This window comes from Gadus chalcogrammus, chromosome 14 (genome assembly GCF_026213295.1).
Source record: "Gadus chalcogrammus isolate NIFS_2021 chromosome 14, NIFS_Gcha_1.0, whole genome shotgun sequence".
Lineage (NCBI taxonomy): Eukaryota > Metazoa > Chordata > Actinopteri > Gadiformes > Gadidae > Gadus > Gadus chalcogrammus.
Genome location: NC_079425.1, coordinates 1,647,550 through 1,669,466, shown reverse-complemented (window position 1 = coordinate 1,669,466; position 21,917 = coordinate 1,647,550). Strand labels below are relative to the sequence as shown.

The following is a 21,917-nucleotide window of genomic DNA, read 5'->3' as shown; positions in this document are numbered from 1 at the left end:
GCGCTATTCGACTGTCACTCAGCTGATCGCCGTAATGAGAACCCCCGGTGAAGCCCTAGGGGGCAGATCAGAGTGTTAGCGCGGTGGTCAGGTGCCCGCTAATGGAGTCACACAACAGCCTAATTGGCTAGAAAAAAACATCAATAGACAACATATTATACATAGCAGAGGTCCTACAGGAACATCAGTCTGTGGCTGTGAAGCCCGGACTGGAACAACACTCGAGCTGCTTTCACACCGCCGGGCCGCGACGCCGCCTCCGTTCATCTCGATCAGGGCGGTCGAGGGGAGGCCGTTACGACCCCGGCTGTCTGACCCGGAAGCGGTTGCCCCGGCGGTGATCAGGGCGCCCAGCGGGGTGCAAGCAGCTTAAGACTCAGACACCGACTACTGAATCGAAGACATCAATCAAATATATTAGATTGAAAATCCTACCAGATTCCCTATTGTAGTCTGATCCGTCCCACACACACACACACGCACGCACGCACACTCACGCACGCACGCACGCACGCACACTTTACTAATCACACCATGGCATTGACACATTCAGGGTCAGTCTTTCTCTATTCCTGTGTCTGTCCATTTCTTTCAAACTTGCACACACAAACTGTCACACACACTCACACACACACACACACACACACACACATACAAACACACACACACACCAGTCCAGGGCCCTGTGTACGGGACGCCAGAGCCGAGGAGGAGAATGTGTAGAGGAAGCCAGCCGTCAGCCCGTGTGATGCGGGGGCGTGTGCATGCAGGCGGGGAGCGGCTGGCCCCGCCCACAACGGGCCATATTGTCAGCTCTTTAACCGTTGGCCTGTTCCCAGGAGGGGGGGGAGGGGCTCAGGGAACACGATGTGTGTGTGTGTGTCTGTCAGCCCGCTGGCCTGCAGCCACAGCTGTCCAGGGTGCAGCGGCTGGCACTGCACGAGGGCGAGCGTGCACGAGAGCGAGCGTGCATGAGGGCGAGCGTGCACGAGAGCGAGCGTGCATGAGGGCCAGCGTGCACATTTCCTTGTCTTATTACATTCCGGTGGAAACAGCTGTCTTCTCGCTGGCAATGTCACCAACACACAGGTGTCTGGACCCCGAGCGAAGACATCTCAAGTGTCCCCGACTCCAACTCAGAGTGGGGGCGGCCTGTGCTGCCGTAGCCTGTAGCCGCGCTCCGGGGAAGGGCATGAGACACAAACAAGGTAACTCACACCCGAGGAGCCCGTCCAATGAACGGCAGCACAGACAGCGAGCGAGACACTGGGGCTCATGTAAAAAACAATAGTATATAATTTTTATTGACGTAGCAACTACTTTATACACAATTATAGAGTCAACATTATGAATTATGTATGCGAACAGAGAAACCCGGACAAACTCAAACCCATGGAGCAAAAATCAACAGGCCCATGAAAGGGTGAGAGACAAGTAGCATATAGCTTTATCTTTCTGATAAGCTAGACGTTGAGGCATAACAATTACTACAATTAAACAGGAGAACTTTAAAGGTTTACAGAATAAAACTATGCAAAATAAGAGATAGGTCCTTCCAGAAGTAAATGTGGAACAGACCTCCTTCGCTCTGTAATCCAGTTTCATTTAATTTCTCTTGCCAACAAAGTGCTTAGTCTGTTGTCGGTCAATGAGAGTCAAATCCTGGAGAGCAGTCTGAATGCCAGCTTTAAGGTTGGGGGATCGACTCCCAAGGTTATCAGCCTCTCTAAAGGCCTCCTGAGCAGGTCAACTCGTACCTGCCCCTTAATGACACGTGTCTGTGGTCTCTGGTAAACACTTTATGAAACTTGAATGATGTAATGTGTGCACAGCACTTCCGCTGCAGAGGTAGAATCGAGTTTTATATTCGACCTGGAACTTCAACACAAGAACAGCTTCAAAGACTCTTCATCCCCATTGGATTCAACATCCTCCATTTAATTTGTAGATCTATGAATAATGAAATTAATGAAATGGTTTCTGTTCCAATTTCTGGTTTTATCGTATTAAGCAGTAAGGTAAGAGCCTATGATTGACAGACATGTCTTTGGGTGTCCAACACGAAACAATGAAACAACCATAAATGAATATGGTAGGTAGTGATCACCCTGAGTTCACGAGCTGTCCATAAAACACGGCTTTTAAAGAACGGATCAATACTGATTCATAGTCTTTGTACATAGGTACATTGCTCGAGTCATATTTTGAACCAAATTAACATTTGTATAAACGTATTCATAATGAGGAACGTAGTACTTAATGTAGCACTATTGCCACGTTACCAGTTTAGTTTGAATAAGACTAATAGTTGAGCCTAAGGAATGTATGCTAACATTTCTAAACATTTTGTTGACCATTTTAATTTTATTCTCAATTTTCCAAAATGTTTTGTGTTTTACTTTTTATAGGCCTTGAAGGATCTCTTTGGTTTCACAGACAATGCAAACAACAGAGCGATGTGAATGCATGCAGATCAGCCCCCGAGGAGCAGTGATGCCTGAGTTATGAGCTGTCTCCGCGGCGGCAGACACAGCTTCACACAATGCTCGCGCAGCAGTGTTCAGTTAATGTCTTTAGCCTACAGGAAGTAATCAAAGAGGCAGGTAGTAGCAGGCTAGCCACAATATCTATGCATCTTTGGATTTGATTATGTCATTAATCATTTTTTGTTGATGACACTCGTTGGACATCCAGTGATTGGATGATTGGATTACATCAAGGTTGTCAAACTGTATTATGTTTGCCCAAACCAGGCTCAGTTCACGTTTAACGCATGACAATTCCAGGTGGGGAGCTCAGGATTCCTCACCAGTTGTGTAAAGGCATCAACCGGTGATGTTAAATGCGTTAGGATTATTTCAACAAGAAACCATACAACAATAAAACAGGAAACTCTTCCACAATAATGCCAATGTTTTGAAAGTTGTAACCGTCCCAGACAGAAGGGCACACAGAGTACAGTCACCAGCATTAGTTAAGGCGTTAGGATACATCCTACCTGCTGCAGTGAACCGACTGCTGCCTAGGCTGGTGCGTCTGTTCCTCCCCCCGCTGACAGGTGGAGAGAACATCTGCAGGATAAGATTTTTGTGAAACACTCGGTAACATGTTAAACGCCTTGTTGGAACCCTTTAACAAAAGGCACCGACCATATAGAGAGACTGTCGATGTGCAAATAATACGTCAATAGGACACTAATAAAAAAAAAAAAGGTATCTGTTTAATAAAGCAAAAATGCATGAGACCCATTGAACGTTTAAAAGTTAAAAGTATAATCCCAGGCGTCCTACCGCACTGAAGTCCAGCAGATCACTTAATTCCTTATCGGTTCCAACAGCGGCGCTCCGCTGCGGGGGATCCATCCTGGAGATCTAGAAGATCTAGAGAGATCTAGAGAGACCGAGCCATCACTTCTCCATGTGATGACGCACGGAAGCGTTTCAACGAATATGTAGACGATCAAGTGTCGACTTCCAGATCGTTTGATAAACCTTGACTGTTTATCACACTGGTGGTCCCGTTCGACCCCCGCACTACTGATCGTTTCGGCATCACACAGGCGGAGGAGGGGTGTGCACGCGCGCGCACACACACACACACACACACACACACACACACACACACACACACACACACACACACACACACACACACACACACACACACACACACACACACACACACACACACACACACACACACACACACACACACACACACACACACACACACACATAGAGGGATGTGCGCGTTCGTGTGAATGTGTGATGCTGCTTCATCAAGCGGATGAACAATCAGAAGCTCTGACTCGGAGGAAAGAGGCTCCGAGCAGCCTCTAAACCGTTCACTCCTGAGACGAGCCGAGGATGCAGATGTGATGGCTTTCCTTTACATTATCTGCTGAACATCAACACAGATTGAGAGATGAAGGGATGAGGGTGGAGCAGGCTGATGCACGGTGGTGTTGAGGCTGGTAAGGCGAGGCTCTCACTCACAAGTTACTTATCGTCACTCCTTCATCCACGAGTTCCCTTTAGCTGAGGTCAATTAATACAGAGTTTGAGAGTGAAGTTCCAGCGCCTCACTGTCCTGTCTCATGTTGGTCTTTCTCATCCTTCTTAACTCCCAAGTTCTCTCACTCTTCGAAATCTTAGTTAAACTACTGGACGTTGTACCTTTTATCATGGGGTTCATCCGCAGGAGTAGAAGCTGGGGTTCGGTGCAAAAGGACTCCACATTAAACCATACAGTGAGAAAATCGCGATAAACGCACAGATATCTTCTGTATCTGTGTGTTATGAGTTTCCCTGAGCAGACATTTTTTGCTCCGCGGAAGCCTCAGAACGGCGATTAAATGAGGATCCCTCCGCCGAACCGTCTTCTCCCTCGCTGTGCACAAGATGACCCCAACTGACCCCCAGACACAATTAACGGAGTCCTGTTGAAGTGATGCCTCTATGTCCGGCGCTTGAGAGGTTGATAAATAGCTTAATAATTGTTAAATTCTTTATTTCTCGCAGAACAAATATGTGAACCTGTATGTTGAAAGACATACATTCACGTGTGTGTGTGTGTGTGTGTGTGTGTGTGTGTGTGTGTGTGTGTGTGTGTGTGTGTGTGTGTGTGTGTGTGTGTGTGTGTGTGTGTGTGTGTGTGTGTGTGTGTGTGTGTGTGCAGGGCCGTTGCACCAAATCCTGGCCCCCTAGGTACTGATGGACCCCCCTGCGCTAAATTGTTGACGGGGGGGGGGGGGAATGGAGCGATTGTTGGAGGTGGAAGACGTGGCCGGTAGGTAATTTTTTTTATTTTTTTCATGGGCCCCCCCTCTGCCTTGGGCCCCCCCACAACTGTCCCCTTTGTCCCCGCAGTCCGTCGGCCCTGTGTGTGTGTGTGTGTGTGTGTGTGTGTGTGTGTGGGTGTTAGAATGTGTTTGCGTGTGCGTGTGTGTGTGTGCGTGTGTGAATGGGGGTTCATACTCTCATGAACACAAAACACTCCTCTGCTGGTCAGAGAGTGTACAACAGGCGGACTGATGATTTCACGACAATAACAACAATCAAAAGAAAGGCGAAATTAAGAGAATGGGATTATTTTTGTGTCTAATCAATAACACCTAAGAACAGTTCTGCATTGGTCTGAGGGTCCCATACCGTGGAAGCAATTGGGAAAAAATCAATTTCCCATAGGAAATTAAAGGGATTCTATAAAATGGTAGGTGCATATTATATTATCCTTGGGTGTGTCTAATTAGTACAACCTAGTAGAAATGTTCTGCATTGGTTTGCGGTGTTTTGGTGCCGATACCTTCGAAGCCTTTGAGCAAAAAGCTATTTCCCATTGGAAATTAATTGGAGTGATTGACTGTCCCTTTGCTAAAAGCAAGCAGTCAGTAGCAACTGGGTTTCCCTAGGTTGTCCTCCAAGACTGACTTAAAGTACGGCAGGAACCGCTGATGAACCCGAAATGAATATACAAATATCTGTCTAATATACAACAACAAACAAACTTCTTCTTAAAGATGCACTCATTGCAAAACGCATCTAGCGGTAGAAACGCTGTAGTACATATTGAAGGCCACTGTGTGTCGCTGGTTCTGTACAAAGAAAGAGAAGAAGACGAGGCGGAGCATGCGCATCAAGCCTGCGCGCTGTATAGTGGCGAAGTCACGCCCCTTCCGGTAGAGCTCATGGGACCTATGAGATCGAAAAATATGAATGGGTGTCAATGGACAGAAAATAATTATTTTCTGGTCCCAGTCTTTATATGCCCTGGATTACACATATGTTGTTTGTGGATTTAAATGATAATTTTTCAAGCAAAGAAAACTAAAGATTTTCGTGAAGAAGTTTGATAATTGTAGGTTTTATGTGAGGCCGCTTTGTGAACTACAGCTCTTCGCTGCTCTCGACGCATATGATATACGTCACCACACCCGCACTTGGAACTCGGCACAGAGATGGCGATCTCTCTGCTCCACTTCACCACTTTTTTTCAAGGCGAGGATAAAAGCATAGAAAGAGGTGAAAACCACTATAAGTCGGGCATGTGGAGAGTTTTAGTTATGTGCCATCTCTATGTGCCTTCTCTGTGCCGAGATCCAAGTGCGGGTGTGGTGACGTATATCATATGCGTCGAGAGCAGCGAAGAGCTGTAGTTCACAAAGCGGCCTCACATAAAACCTACAATTATCAAACTTCTTCACGAAAATGTTTAGTTTTCTTTGCATGAAAAAATATCATTTAAATCCACAAACAAATGTGTAATCCAGGGCATATAAAGTAAAAAAATATTTTCTCTCCATTGACACCCATTCATATTTTTCGATCTCATAGGTCCCATGAGCTCTACCGGAAGGGGCGTGACTTCGCCACTCTATGAGAACGAAAAATATGAATCGGTTTCAATGGAGAGAAAGAAATTATTTTCTGGTCCCAGTCGTTATATGCCCTGGATTACACATATGTTGTTTTGGGATTTAAATGATAATTTTTCATGCAAAGAAAACTAAAAAAATTCACGAAGTGCATCGATTATGTTAGGTTTTGTGTGAGGCCGCTTTGTGAACTACAGCCCCTTGCTGCTCTCGACGCGAATGACATACGTGACCACCACTCTGGTACAACATGGCGATCTCTCTGCTCCATCTTGTCCATGCCTGTCGCAGGGAGCGTGATGTCAAATATATATCGCAATATATTATGGGTTGAAAATCTGCTAAAATGATGTCTAAATCGTATCGGCCTAATAAATTAGATTAACACATTTAATCTTCAACTATATCAGTGCACCTGACAGGAGAGTAATAATGCTTGTATAGTGTTCTGATTCATGTAATGAAAGAATAGATTAGATACAGTACATGACTGTACTGCATTACGGTACAGAGCATTATGCTGGGTCCAGTCACAGCCTGAGATCTGTAACTTGTGACCCATACGAGCAGGCTGCTGAAGCATTTTGCCTTCATAGCATCAGATTTTGGTCATGTAGGCATAAGTGTAGAGTTCTGGTTCTGTTCAAGTTATTAAAGATATTTGAAAATATATGCTATTACAATGCAGGTTTACTGAAGGTGTTATAAAGCCGTTTAAAGGATAATGACGGTTTGATAGATAAGACTGCCACCTGGTGGATAAAATAAAGGAATCCTCTCACTTTGTGTGTCTGTGTGTGTGTGTGTGTGTGTGTGTGTGTGTGTGTGTGTGTGTGTGTGTGTGTGTGTGTGTGTGTGTGTGGGGGTATGTATGTATGTATGTATGTATGTATGTATGTATGTATGTATGTATGTATGTATGTATGTATGTATGTATGTATGTATGTATGTATGTATGTAGGCCTATGTATGTATGTATGTATGTATGTATGTATGTATGTATGTATGTATGTATGTATGTATGTATGTATGTATGTATGTATGTATGTATGTATGTATACACACAATATAATAACTAAAACAAAATGGCCTCTATATTTTTAACATATAAACCACCACGCACGGTTTGCTAATAGTGTTTTTTATTAATGAAGCCTGTGTATGTATGGGTATCAATCGATCGATCTATTGATCTACCGATCTATCTGGGAGATGCAAATAAGACATCTGTTGTTATAACGTCATATCCGGTTACCAGACCGGTCCGACCAATCAGAGGCGGGCTCCGTGCGGCTGCGCCCCTCCCTCCGGTCGAGCGAACACAACAGATCCAGTGAACTTGTCCTAATAGCGCCCTACGAATCTTTCGTCCTCCGTGAACCCTGACCGCCCGGCCGCACGTCCTTCTACCAGAGCTTGGCTGTTGATCAGGTAATGAACGAGTTGTTAGTAAGTCATTAAGGCGCTCTTTGTCTCTTTAGTGCGGGAGCGCGGAGGAAGTGAGCATTACCCAGCATGCACAGCTCCGGTCGGGTTTACTTCGCTCTGATCGGCCACCAGATCCGTGATTTAGCGGTGTTTAGGTGCGCTGTGTTGAATGAGACCTCCTCCGCTCCGAGGCGATGCAGAGGGCGGTGAGGTGACATGTTGGTAACATGTGATCTGTGGTCGGGATCAGGGCTCAGAGCTGAACCAACGGGGGGGGGGTCCGTGGCTGTCACTAGACTAGGAGATATAGCTCACATTATGGAGCTTTAGGGGCTCGTTATGCAGCCCTCATCACGCATATGTGTTTGAAATTGGAGGAATATTCATAATAATAACCTTGAATATCAGCGATCATGTCTCCAGATACAGAGCAGAAAGCTCCTTCCTGAGGTATGAGCATACTCCTTCCAACATGGCGTCTCTAGGAGCCTCCTAGGAAGGTTCTAGTGAGGGATCACCTATTTAACTACGTCCAGGTTCGTCGTGATATCTCACGTATAGCTTTCAAATACAACAATTAATGAATGACGTTATGGGAAGGGTTCATTTACATGCCCAATAGCTTTCTCTTCCGCTCGTCGATCGGGGCAGCCATCTTGAAATCTAAACGATACCGATTAAAGTTCCGTGTTCCAATATCCATTCTATCCGTACTTACTAGCCTAAGTTTGAGTACGTAGGGCGTTCCGATTCAGATCGGGTGAAAATAAGTGTACTGAAAGGACCCTGATGTTGTACTAAAAACTGTCAAATCGCGAAGTGTGTGGCGATGTACACTTTTCGTGCTAAACGGCAGCCATCTTAGCTACGTAGTGAAAGAGGGCTGGGTCAACGTCGGCGCATTTTCCACATAGCCTACATTAATAGTCATTTTGTAGTTTTTATAGCTATTTATAGCTGCTAGGCGTAAAGAGTTCACCGTTCAAAGCGGGATATTTATTGCGGGGGAGGAGCCGCCGTCGCTGTCGTGATCGTAATTTCCGCTCAGTGCACCACGGAGTATTCGATTGGGAACAACACTGACATCTGAAAATTAGCGCACTTGGTGAGTGCGGATAGTGTACTTTGTTTGAGTGTACTGATGGAAGTATGGATATTGGAACGGATTTCCGAATCCGAACAATTACCGAAACCAGTCCAACCCGATGCGTAGCTGCTACAGTTCACTCGATCACCTTCGTTAAACTTCGGATTCGTGGTTGCAGACTGCGGATTGGTCCGTTGAGCTGCCCGCCTCGCCATTCGACACTCTTCAAGACCAGTGCAGCCAATCACAGCTTAAGTGCCACCAGATCGGCCAGCCCAAATGGTTAGGGTCTTTCTCAATGTTCTCTAAATAAGTTATTTAATCTATATATGTATAGATATCTATCTCGTGTGCAATAAACATGTACAGTACAACGAAAGTGAGAATCGAGGCTACATGAGATCTAATGCTGCACAAATATTTCATAGCAATCTATTGTTAGAGATCTCTTATTTAAAAAAAACCTTGGAGGAAATTATGCTACAACGGTTTAACGCTGAAAATCCTGCTCATAATAGGTATCTGAACAAGCTGTGCATGTTGATCTTAATGTCTGGTTTTGAAGGAAACTGATTTTATGTGATTTAACGACCCGACAAAAAAGTCAAGAAATGTAGATGGATGAATCCATGTCAATCTCAAAGAGTTAAACTTTGAAATATATCAGTTATTACCTTTGGTAATAAAGCAATCTGAATAATGTAAAGCCTGAGAATATCCGGTATCTTTAAAGTTGACCTTGGATTTCCTCAGAAGTTGTGAATGGACTCCCTCTTTAAATGTAGAGACGTGTGCTGCAACGTTCTCTGGCCTTGAAAATGATCGGCAATCAGGTGTGACATGAAACATCGCTGTTGTTTCATGGCTGGCCTTTGGCTAGCCTTCTTCAAACCAAAATACCTTGGAGTCAAGAATTTCTCCAAACATTGATTATTGATGAATCCTGCTAATTTCCATAAAATTACTTGAATTGTACTTTGTTTGTAGTTACTGAATCTGCCAAATCAAAGAGGGTTTGGTTTATCAGAGAATGCGGTTAAATCAACCAAATGTGATTGACCCTTTTTGGTTTGTTTAATTGAAAGTAAAATGTTGGAAAGGTCAAAGAAATAACCAAGTTACACCTTGTAGCCTTGAAACTTTTCCTTGAAAAACCATCAACCATGTCACCGACAGCAACGCCTCAAATCAAGTAAAGCTGGATTTAAACTTCTCTGTAGAGAGCACCTCTGGGAAGAGTTGCGTCATAAACAAGAAGTGGATTTCCACAGAACTGCCGTTATTATACTCCCACATGTTTTTACACGCACAGAAGGGACTCTTCAGCGTCCTGTCCCTGTGTGTCCATCCATGAACCCACAGGAAATCCGGAATGGAACCACCAGTCTGCGCCGTTTACGATATCGGATAATCAACACGTTCATTTGAAACAAGTTAGTTTTCGTGTCGGCTGGACAATGAAGACCCCTGCCTCTGTTCCCTGGTTGGTCAATATGTGTCGAATCAATCGTAGGCCTGAGACCTGCAGGACCGCTGTGGTGGATGTTTGCAAACGTGATTTAAACGGGCTTCACCACAGTAGATTCAAGCCGTTGACGTGAGGGGATCTGAAAAGGTTTTGAGCTGCGGGTATAAATGACCGTCCTCCATATTAAAATGTGTTTTTCATGGCAGGTCGGACATGTCTGAACTGTTTATGGAATGTGAGGAAGAGGAGTTGGAGCCATGGCAGAGACCAGCTCCGGAGGTGACCCTGGTGGAAGATGATGATGACGACGATGAGCCCATCTTCATCGGAGAGCTTGGTATATATATATATATATATATATATATATATCCATATATATTTTATCCTGTACAACCTCTTATTAACCAGATTTTATTCCCAAAAATCCCAGCCAACATTGGCATGCAGAACATAACTGTTTAGTAACTGCATTGAATAGATGCTGATGATGGTTTTAGAACGTGTGTTTGTGTGTGTGTGTTGGGCATGTTAGCAATCGTGTTTTCAGTGGGTTAAGGCTGGCAGGGCTCTGCAGCAGAAAATCTAAATAATTAGCAAAGTTCTGCTCCGTTTCAGCATTGATAGGCAGTGTGGCGCAGGAGATCTCTGAAATACATGAATCCTGTCTGTTGTAATGTGATTGGTGGATTCAAATAAAGAATTAAAATGTGTCTGTGTGTTCGTGTTCCCTCTATGTTAACATAATGTATGACTGTGTTTCTGCTCTTTCAGTAAACAGCCCAAAGGTGGTCAAACCCAGCCCTTCACCTGTACGGATCGTAATCCCTAGACAGGAAGCCCCGCCCCCAGCCCCCAGAGGGGCCACGCCCATCATGCTGTCAGCCAGTGTCCCTGGCAACGGAGCGATGACGTCACCACCCCCCTTACCAACCATAACCCCCCACCCAGTAATCGTCAATAGCCAGGTAGTTTATTCATTGTGTAACTGAATGAACTTTAAAGGGGTTTCTATACGGAGACTGGGCTAAACCTAAACACAGGCGTGAACCCGTGTCTGGTCTCAGGGGGGGCCCAGCGTGTGCGTGTGAACGTGTGGAGCGATACTGTGTGACAGTCTTCAGTTGTGCGTTATGTCTTATCAGGGATACATCGTTCAACCGCATCAACTGGGGCCCGCCAACCTCCTGGCCACGCTCGGAAAACAGTACCCGCCCGGAACCTCCTTCACCATCGTCCCAGGTATTCCTTCCTTGGGCCCACTTGGTTCCTACATTTAACTTTAGGGCATTAAGCAGATGCTTTTGTATCAAGCAGATGCTTTTATACAAAGCGACTGGCAAGAGTACATTAGTCAGAAGAAGAGAAACAACAATATATCGGTCGGTTCCGTAAGGATGTTCTTAGAACATAGAACTGTCAAGCGCTAACAATCACTAGGTTAACCCGTTCCCCGTATACAACAGGGGTAGCTGGGATAAGACGCTATACCATGCTAAGTACTATTTTTTAAGTGCAAGGATCAGAAGGATGTACAACGTACAATAAGAAGGGCCCTATGAAATCCGTATTTTTTTCCGAATTCCCTTTTTTCCGTTATAATTTTCATGAATTCCGTTTCTACACTTCAAGCTATTTAAATCATCAGAATGAGTGTCAAATAAGTGGGAAAGAATAAAATTCTTACAATTTAATCAGATAGAAGACTACATTTATTAAAACATCCAAACATTGCACTGTTTTTAGTGCTTCAAATAAAAACAACATAAATGCATAAATAATAAAGTGCTTATAAACACTTTTTTTATAAACTCAAATTGTGGTTTGAAGAGGTGTGCCCTGGCTACGGCGATCATTGTTTTTTATATGGATTTTCGACTTCAAGTGGTCATCGCATGTATCTTTGCATTTCCAATCGATAGTATGTTGACATACTCTACAAAACAGTTGATCACCTGATTGATAGAAGTGTTTTGGATATTGTTCGGCTCTGAATTTGGGGGTTAGAACCGAATTACGAAGCTTTTTTGAAGATTTGGGCATTTCAGCAGTCAGCCACGGGCGCTTCAACTTCTTCTTCGGCTTCTTGTTAGGAGCGGGAGCGGGACCTATTGTTTGCATTCCCACCACCTAGGCTGTAGTGGTGGACCGGGGATTTTTTTTTTTACATTGTTGTGGGAGTGACTGCTAAACATTCAGTGACGTTAATGTCACCTGTGTTGTTTCCCTTTTCCCTCGAAACTGAATTTCACCAAAATATTGGAGAATTCCGCTCCATTTCGCTGCATATTGTAAATGTGACGTCTGATGTGCCTTGTCCCTGTTGCATGTTATATGTTCTGCAGAACAGGAACCTGCTGGAAATCAGTTATTTTACTAAGACAGGCCAGTTTTAATTTGTAACTTTGTTACTTTTAATACTTTCCTGTATAATAAAAAAATAATTATCGGTAGATTCCTTTTTTATTGTCAGATTCCGTGATTCCGTCCGCGTTTTCGTTATCCCGGAAATCATAGGGCCCTAAATAAGTGTTTAAGAGGAGTGTTGAGGGCTAAGGGGGAGGCTATGCGGAGACCACTTCCTCCGTGTAGTTATGGTGTGAGGTGAGGTGCAGTGTATTCTATATAATGCGTGTATGCATGGTTCTACATCCATCTGTTCTTTCCCTGCAGCTGGTCAGCCGCACCTCCTCCCGTTGCTGCCCCAGGCCAGGATCATGCCCGGGGTCGTCCACAGACCCCAGGTGAAGCTCAACAACAACGTGGTCACCCTGTCCAACGTCCAGAACCCTGCCGTCTACTCCTCCCCCGCTCCTCAGCCGCCTGTGACCCAGCCGCCCAAACCTCCGCCCGTTGACATCTGCTCCGTGACTGCGACGAGTCCGACCCAGAGCAAAGGAGGTACGACTGGAACCGGACAGAGAGAATCCTCTTCCTGTGGCCTTCTCTGTTACACTTTGCTTTCTCTGTTACACTTAGCTACCTCTGTTACACTTGGCCTTCTCTGTTGCACTAGGCTTTCTCTGTTACACTTTGCTTTCTCTGTTACACTTGGCTTCCTTTGTTACACTTGTCAATCTCTGTTTTTTATGTATTTATGTATAGATCAAAGCTTGCTGAAACGGCGATTAATGCCAACGCAAAACGAGGTCAAGACAAAGAAAGTCAAACTAGAGCCAGGTGAGTTTCCTCCACAATCCCTTTGAGAAGTTGCACAGCTGATCTGCCGTATTTAATAATTCTGTTCTTCCGATTTCAGTACAAAATAACAAAGCAGTCGATGCACAATACGTCTACAAGAAGAAGTGTTACAAATGCAAAGTAATCTTCCATCATCAGGAAGCTCTGAAGTCTCACCTGAAGGTAAGTGTCTTGTGCAGTCATTTAACATGCCCAACTCATGGCCAACCTTGCATGTCAATTTCCAATGTTCAAATGGGAAAATGGGAATGTTTAAACTTCAACAGCCTGTTGAGGTGCGTGCTGGGGTTGAGTTCATGCAAGCGTTCTGCGGCCGCATGGCTCTGTAGGATGTCCAGAAGGCAGTTGCAGATCTCCCTTCAATATTGTGTCTATTGTAGAACTGCTCTGGCAAACCTGTGGAAATGGTTTCCCCATCGCCGCCTCCAAGCACAGTCGCTCCAGTCCAAGTCGTGAACCCCAAACACATCCTGCTGGTCGGAGAGTTCTACTACGGGCGCGTGGAGGGCGACTGGCAGATGCAGAGGCAGGAGCATAAAACCAACACCACTTTCAAGTGCCAGAGCTGCTTGAAAGTGCTGAAGAACAACATCAGGTATGAGGGCATGGCCAGATTGTGGAATTCTTCCCTTATATAAGTTTTGTCCACATGTAGGCTGCGTGTTTGGAGATCAGTTCTTTCTTCAGTGATGCGTTCAAAACCGACACTTTTCCCCTGTTTTCCGTCTTGTGACCACACAAAGAGGACCTCACTTCTGCGTTGGCATAATCTTTATTTTTTAAGTGTGTTAAACAAAGATACACCAGGAAGTATCAGTGAAAATAGAATGGATTTGTTGGCCAAAAGAAGAGGACTGCACTGGGAATCTTGTTCTTTTGGACACAAAATCTACAATATGGATAAACATAAATGCTTTCATAGCGTTGTTAATAAGGGTGTTCATGTGTCTGAGGTTAGGTCCTTATCTGACTCTGTTATCATTCAGGGTCTTGATCACTAATGATTGGTCTGAGTTGAAGAAACATCAGTCTAATGCCTTCTGTGCATTGCCTACATCAAAGATGGTTTCCTACATGGGCCAAAAGATTCTAGTTTTGGTGCCGGGTTTTAATTGGTTATTTAATTAAATAACGCTGCAGTAATGGGGGTTGGGGGAACCAGTTTGTACCGGACTCTACTATCACAGCTGAGGTCAAGGGTCACCTGCATTAGATCCTCCTCATCACGACCGGATGAAGAAGCAGATCTTACAGGATGAAAGGGCTGGCCCGATGTGTAGGTGTCCCCGATGTCTTTGGTTTAATGCCAGTTTTATAGCAGCCGTTACCCATGTTAAGAGGGGAACTAGACACTTAATGAAGGTTCTGTAAAAGTAATTATTTTTGCATTGTTTAATTAGTTATCAGTATTTGATGTATACTGGAAATGGGTTAACCTAGTGATTGTTAGTGCTTGGCAATTGGTTCTAAGAACGTCCGTACTGTACCGACATCCGACAGCGATATATTGTTTCTCCTTCTGTCAAATGCACTTATTGTGAGTCACTTTGGATAGAAGCGCCTGCTAAATGTAAACGTACTAATGTACGCCGTTGACCTGCCAGATTCATGAACCACATGAAGCACCACCTGGAGCTGGAGAAGCAGAGCAGTGAGAGCTGGGAGAGCTACACCACCTGCCAGCACTGCTACCGGCAGTACATGACCCCCTACCAGCTGCAGTGCCACGTGGAGCGGGCCCACAGCCCACTGGCGTCCTCAAGTAAGACCCGACCGCCCAGAACCAGCACGCGCTCCGTGGTACCCGCTCTGCACAGACTAACCCCACCGTCTTCCTCAGCTAACTGCAAGATATGCGAATTGGCGTTTGAGACGGAACAGGTCCTACTGGAACACATGAAGGAGACCCACAAGCCTGGAGAGATGCCATATGTGTGCCAGGTCAGTGGACGGGTCGTCTTGAATCAGAAGAGCAAACCACAGAGAGTCAACGCTCACTGATTTTCACCGACACGACTTCTTGTTTTTAGGTTTGCAATTTCAGGTCCTCATTCTTCATGGAAGTGGAGGCTCATTTCAAAGTAGCTCACGACAACACGAAAGACCTCCTGTGCCCGTTCTGCCTCAAAGTGCTCCGAAGTGGACACTCATACATGCAGCATTACATGAAACATCAGGTACGGGGCGGAAATTAATGTCGACGATAAAATGTTGTGTTTGACCAGCATAATCTTTTTCTTTAATGTTCAACCCATCCCTGCCACGATGAGAGCAGCGTTGTTATTTATTCATGCAGGAAAAACGCTACTGCAGCTTGGTTTTGGAACTGTAGTTAAGAAATCGGTTGTTGTCCAGAGTGAAAACCTCTTGGTATTTTGTCTGTTTCCCAAAAGAGAAAAGGCATACATCGCTGTGGAAAATGCAGGCTGAACTTTCTGACCTACAAGGAGAGGGTGGACCACAAGATCAACTTTCACAAGACTTTCAAGAAACCAAAAGCACTTGAAGGCCTTCCACCTGGAACTAAGGTAGCATCGTGAACAACCAGAAGATGAATAAAGCACTACAACTTCAAAAGGCCTCCGTTCGTGCAAGTGCGAGTCAAAATGTAAAGGCTTTTCTTCTTTTAATTCCACCAGGTGACCATCCGGGCGTCTCTAGGAGGTACCGTCTCCTCATGCAACCCGTGCCCCAGCGGCACCACTCCTGAAGCTCAACCTCCCAAACCAGCCAAGTCCAAACCCAAACCCCCCCTGGCCCTGGGGAGGGCCAAGACTGCTCAGCCCAAGAGGCAGCAGGAGGCGCGAGTGTCAAAGAAGAACACGGCTCTGAAGAACACCAGGTGAGTGCTGGGGACTCTGAACGAACAGCCTGATGTGTTATAACTGAACTCTGTGTTCCTAACATGTTCTTCTCCCTTCAGAATCGGTGGAGGTCCACACACTTGTATCGAGTGTTCCACAGAGGTCACTGACTTCTTCTCTCACTATCCCATGATTTCGAACTGCGGTGCGTGCAAATACCAGACGAGCTGCAAAGTCTCAATCTCCAATCATATGATAAGGTCAGTCCACAAGATTTACATTTAAAACCGCAGTGGATTGTTATTGTATTCTTCCTGCGTACTAAAACCACCAAAGTCCTCATCATATTAATGTTAGCACTTGGTTTATTCCTGAGCGTATCTCACCCGACACAATGGGAAACTGCTCAGACTGCCTGGTGGTGGTGGTGGTAGAAGCAGTCATCGTCTTCCAATGGCGTTCATGTTCTTTCTCTCTCTCCTCAATACAGGTATCATAGTACAATATCGAAGGACCGATTCAAGAGGATGGGAAGTCAGAGAATGTCGAATCCAACAGTGTGAGTGCAGAGTGGTGGTCGGTAGCGCTCCGTGTGTCTGTAACACCAGGACGTATCCTAAGTGTGGTCTTGTTCCCTTCAGTAAATCTCTGAGCTGCCTCTCCTGTGACTTCCTGGTGGGGGCCTTAGAAGGGGACAAGATGACCAAGCACCTGACGGACGACTCAGACCACGTGTGCCGGGTCATTGAGCGGAAAGGTATTCAGCTTATTTGTAGTTCTTGAGGGATTCATTCTTATTTTTGTAATTTTGTAGATATGTTTTTAACCAATTCTATTTCACTAATGGAAATGTGTATGTATCTTTTTATCTTAGTTGCTGCTCCTGCACCTGGTGTGATGTAAGTTGTTATGGCTTTTCATTTTACGTTGCATTACATTACCAGTGTGCAGTCTAGCGTCATACATTTGAATCTGACATAGAACCCCATGCTACCGTTTGCCTTGAGTACTTTATTTTTCGAGAGTAAAAAGACGCAGTTTATGTCACGCTTTTCAAGCATGTATTTTGGTTCATACCCGCTTTTTAAACGAAATATCTCAACTACCGTACTATAAGCCGCACCTTTTTTCCCATTTTAAGATTCTGCGGTTAAAATAACGGTGTGGCTAATCTATGGGGACCTCCTAAATCTATGGATTTTACAGGTTACAGTCCACCAACTTTTACTCTATGGGCTCTATGACCGGTCCGTGCCCCCCCACCCTTAAGCCGCGGGCTCCAGCAGGAAAAGCTGGAGGCCAGAAAAGAGTGATACAGGAGGTAGCGAACAAAAGTGAAAGTGGAACCGAGAGTGGTACGAGAGACAGAAAGAGAGCCAGAACGAGAGCAAGAGCAAGACAGACACTAAGAGAGCGAGACAGTTTGTGCAAAGGAAATGTTCATGCACAAACCCTCATTATGGAAAACAAACGTAGAAATGCATATGATGCAGCTTTTAAGTTAAAGGCAGTCATTCTGGCTGTAAAAGAAGGAAACAGAGCGGCTGCACGTAGCCTTGGCATCCATGAGTCGATGCTGCGACGTTGGAGATGCCAGCGGGAAGAACTGTCTCAATGCAACAAGTCAAAAAAAGCTTTCAGAGGTAATAAAAGCAGATGGCCCAAACTTGAAGACTTTCTTGCAGATTGGGTGAACACACAGAGAGCAGACGGCCGAGGTGTTTCCACCGTGCAGATCCGACTGAAAGCTAAAACGGTCGCCACCGAAATGAAAATTGAAAATTTTAGTGGTGCACCATCCTGGTGTTTCAGATTTATGAGACGAAAGGGACTGTCCATCAGGGCGCGGACGACTGTGTGACAGCAACTCCCTCCCTCCCACAAGGAAAAAATAACAAACTTCGGCAAATTCACACAAAGAAAGATAGAGGAATATTCCATCGGACCGGACCAGATCATAAATATGGATTAAGTGCCTTTGACGTTTGACCTGCCTCTCACTAGGACTGTTAACATGAAAGGTGAATCGTCCATCACGTTGAGAACCACTGGCCACAAGAGAACGAAGTTCACTTGTGTTCTTGGCTGCACAGCATCTGGATTAAAGCTTCTGCCAATGGTGATTTTTAAGCGGATTACAATGCCGAAAGAAAAGATCCCGAACGGCATCTCCTTTAAAGTCAACAAGAAAGGGTGGATGATGGACAGCGTGATGAAGGAGTGGCTGAATGAGTGCTACGTCAAGCGCCCTGGAGGATTCTTGCGCCAAAAAAAAGCTTTGCTTGTTTTGGACAGCATGAGGGCCCATATAACGGATAATGTGAAAGCAGCCATCAAGAGCACAAACTCGATTCCAGCTGTGATTCCTGGGGGCACAACGAAGCATCTGCAGCCACTCGACATCAGTGTCAATCGTGCGTTCAAAGTGGCATTACGCATGCGTAAAGCAACTTTCGCTCAAGTTTGCGAGTGGATCCCGATAGCGTGGAGGAGTGTCAAAACATCCACGATCATTAACGGGTTTCGAAAGGCTGGACTGCTGCGTGATGAAGAGGAGGACGCCGCCACAGCTGAGGCCCTTCAGAGGCTGTTCGATTCCGACAGTGACGAAGAGGGGTTCGTTGGTTTTGAGAGCGACAGCGGAGGAGAGTGGCTGACGAAGCCACCCTGAGCCTGTTCGTTCCGACACTGACGATGAGGACTTTGGTGGTTTTAGTACGCAGGAAGAAGACGGAGATGAGGATTAATGACTTGACTTCTCTGGTTACAGCCGTGTACTGTACCTTAGCCTAAAAGACGAGGATTAATGACTTTTCTGGTAGGCTGATTACCGTATGTTGCTGCAACTTTAGGCTTACGCATTTACTGTCGTGTTACAGGCGGTTTATTTTGAACTTTTAAAAAAACACATTTAATTTAGCCATTGATATTTCCTCGTCAAGCGCTGTAAGCTTTGTTTTTTTGTTATGGTACTACTGTAGGCTATAATGTCGATACATATTCAAAGATGTGCACACTTTTTCAAGGTTTTTCAAACATAGCCAAAGTTAAGTGGTAAAATGATTGTGACGCTATTAACTAATTTAGCTGGGGAACCCGTAGCACTCCCTGAAGGACCACTGGTTGAAAACCTCTGCTGTAGATCACTGCCGGTATGTGCACTGGGAGCGCACGTTTAAGTTTGAAAGTTGAAAAGTTTGTGTGTCTGAAACGCTATGTGATACAGTACAGTTTACCCTGCACAGTATATGTTCTGTAGCTACTATTGCACTAAATAGTAACACTTGAATACGTTATGCAAATATGCAACTTGTTTGTTGAAATGTTAATAAATGGGAGTTTCCTCAAGCAGCCATCTCTTTCCCGACAATCCCCTCTGTGCACGAACCCTTACAGATGGTAATTAAACATTAAAACACCTGCGGCTTATAGTCCAGTGTGGCTTATATATGTACACATCATTCAATTTAGCTGCTGCGGCTTATACTCCGGTGCGCCTTATAGTGCGGAAAATATGGTATTTCTGAAAAGACAAAAAAAAAAACATGAATTTTGCACGTTAAATTTCAGTTTTAAAATTTGTCAACATAAGCTTAAAGGTTTGGTACAGAATTTTTTGGCCATTTTTGCTAAATTTCTTGAAATCCTTATCATAACCCACTTACAGCCACTGAGTTAGAAGTACTGTCATGAAAATTAAACAAGTCCATCATCTGTGGAACGGGCAGGGCTCGAAAAACTCCAGCCAATGATTTCCAGACCCACCGAGTGGCATTGGACAGTAAGTACGTCAATCAAACGGTCGTACTGCACTCCCCCCGCGCGACCCCTTCGTGCACGTACTCAAAGCTCGGGACCCAGAGCAAGCTTCTGTTGTTATCCTGCGGTAGCTACTGGAGCTAGCTAACTAGCTAATGTTCGCTCGTGCATGATTGCGCGTCCATGTACTTGGAATGGGTGGAGTCAGAATCAGCGTTGAAGGAGAGGGGGTAGGACCATTTGAGTTGTGTATTTTCAAACTCTGCTGGCGTTTCGCAAATCCCATACCCAATCTTTAATGGTGTAATCCGAAGGAATAGCAATGCTTATGGGTAATGTTTTACAGTCGAAGAAATGCAAATGTGTATTGATTGGTACCTGCACGTCTATTTAATTTTTTTTTTTGACCCCACTTTGTCCAGGCTCTCCGTTGTGCAGCCACCCAGAGTTTTCTACCTGTTTACGTCAACGACTGTAACACCAAATGAAGCGGACATGAAACCATCGGCGGGGTCTGAAGGGGCGGACATGAAACCATCTGCGGGGTCTGAAGGGGCGGACATGAAACCATCGGCGGGGTCTGAAGGGGCGGACATGAAACCAGCAGCCGGGTCTGAAGGGGCGGACATGAAACCAGCAGCCGGGTCTGAAGGGGCGGACATGAAACCAGCAGCCGGGTCTGAAGGGGCGGACATGAAACCAGCAGCCGGGTCTGAAGGGGCGGACATGAAACCAGCAGCCGGGTCTGAAGGGGCGGACATGAAACCAGCGACCGGGTCTGAAGGGGCGGACGACTCCGGGAACGGAGCCTCTGGTTCACCTCAAGAAGAGGAGTCTGAGGAGTTAGCTGGAACCGACCTGGGCAAGGAGGCAGGGGGCAAGGAGGCAGGGGGCAAGGATGCCGGAGCCACAGGCAGTAAGGAGGCAGGGGGCAAGGAGGCAGGGGGCAAGGAGGCAGGGGGCAAGGAGGCAGGTGCCAAAGGCAGCAAGGAGGCAGGGGGCAAGGAGACTGGAGCCACAGCCAGCAAGGAGGCTGGAGTCAAGGAGGCTGGAGTCGAGGAGGCTGGAGTCGAGGAGGCTGGAGTCGAGGAGGCTGGAGTCGAGGAGGCTGGAGTCGAGGAGGCTGGAGTCGAGGAGGCTGGAGGCAAGGAGGCTGGGGGCAAGGAGGCTGGGGGCAAGGAGGCTGGGGGCAAGGAGGCAGAGGAAGCAGAGACTGCCAGTTGGGCCGACACCTCAGCCCCCCCCTCCGCCCTCTCATCGGGCCCTTCAGGAGAAGGCTCCCCGGGGCCTGATGGCTGTGAGGGGAGCCCTGATGGCTGTGAGGGGAGCCCTGTGGGCATCGACCAGGTCCGGAAGCTGGTCAGCAGCCTCCAGGAAGACCTGATGTCCTCCGCTCAGACCCCCTCACCCGATCAGGGAACAGCTGCAGGCCTCTGAACCCCCGCTCACGACGGAGCGGCGCAGCGATCACAGGCCTGACGAGGCTGGCTCATCACGCCTCTCTGAGTGAACTGTAGTTTATTCTACACGCTGTATGTCTACTAACTCATACTCTCTGTGCCAGGACTGTTTCACACTCTACATTAGGTTTACCGTATGAATTATGCAAACTCAAACATGTTGCTGCTCATCTCTCACTGAACCGTGTCAATGAGAACTCGGTTACTTTCAGTAAAAGGTAATACTTTTACCTTTGGCAAACTATGGAGTATTTAACATGTCGAATCCTGCAATGTTCTGACATGCCTTTCTCATGATATGTCGTCTTTGATTGAGAAACATTACCAGTCATGTAGCAAA

The 21,917-nt window shown here is 45.9% G+C and overlaps 1 protein-coding gene across 1 annotated transcript; it reads left to right on the top strand.

The window, feature by feature from the left end:
• The first annotated feature begins 8,301 nt into the window (after positions 1 to 8,301).
• On the top strand, positions 8,302 to 21,554 carry LOC130403581 (zinc finger protein 280C-like). Its single transcript, XM_056607996.1, has 19 exons — positions 8,302 to 8,337; positions 9,067 to 9,170; positions 10,563 to 10,693; positions 11,128 to 11,321; positions 11,499 to 11,595; positions 13,027 to 13,254; positions 13,459 to 13,533; positions 13,613 to 13,716; positions 13,935 to 14,149; positions 15,159 to 15,316; positions 15,395 to 15,495; positions 15,585 to 15,731; positions 15,948 to 16,082; positions 16,194 to 16,396; positions 16,478 to 16,618; positions 16,849 to 16,917; positions 17,000 to 17,115; positions 17,233 to 17,257; positions 20,540 to 21,554. The coding sequence occupies exons 3-19, from the start codon at positions 10,570 to 10,572 to the stop codon at positions 21,552 to 21,554; spliced, it is 3,147 nt and encodes a 1,048-aa protein (XP_056463971.1). The 5' UTR covers positions 8,302 to 8,337; positions 9,067 to 9,170; positions 10,563 to 10,569.
• Positions 21,555 to 21,917: the final 363 nt, after the last annotated feature.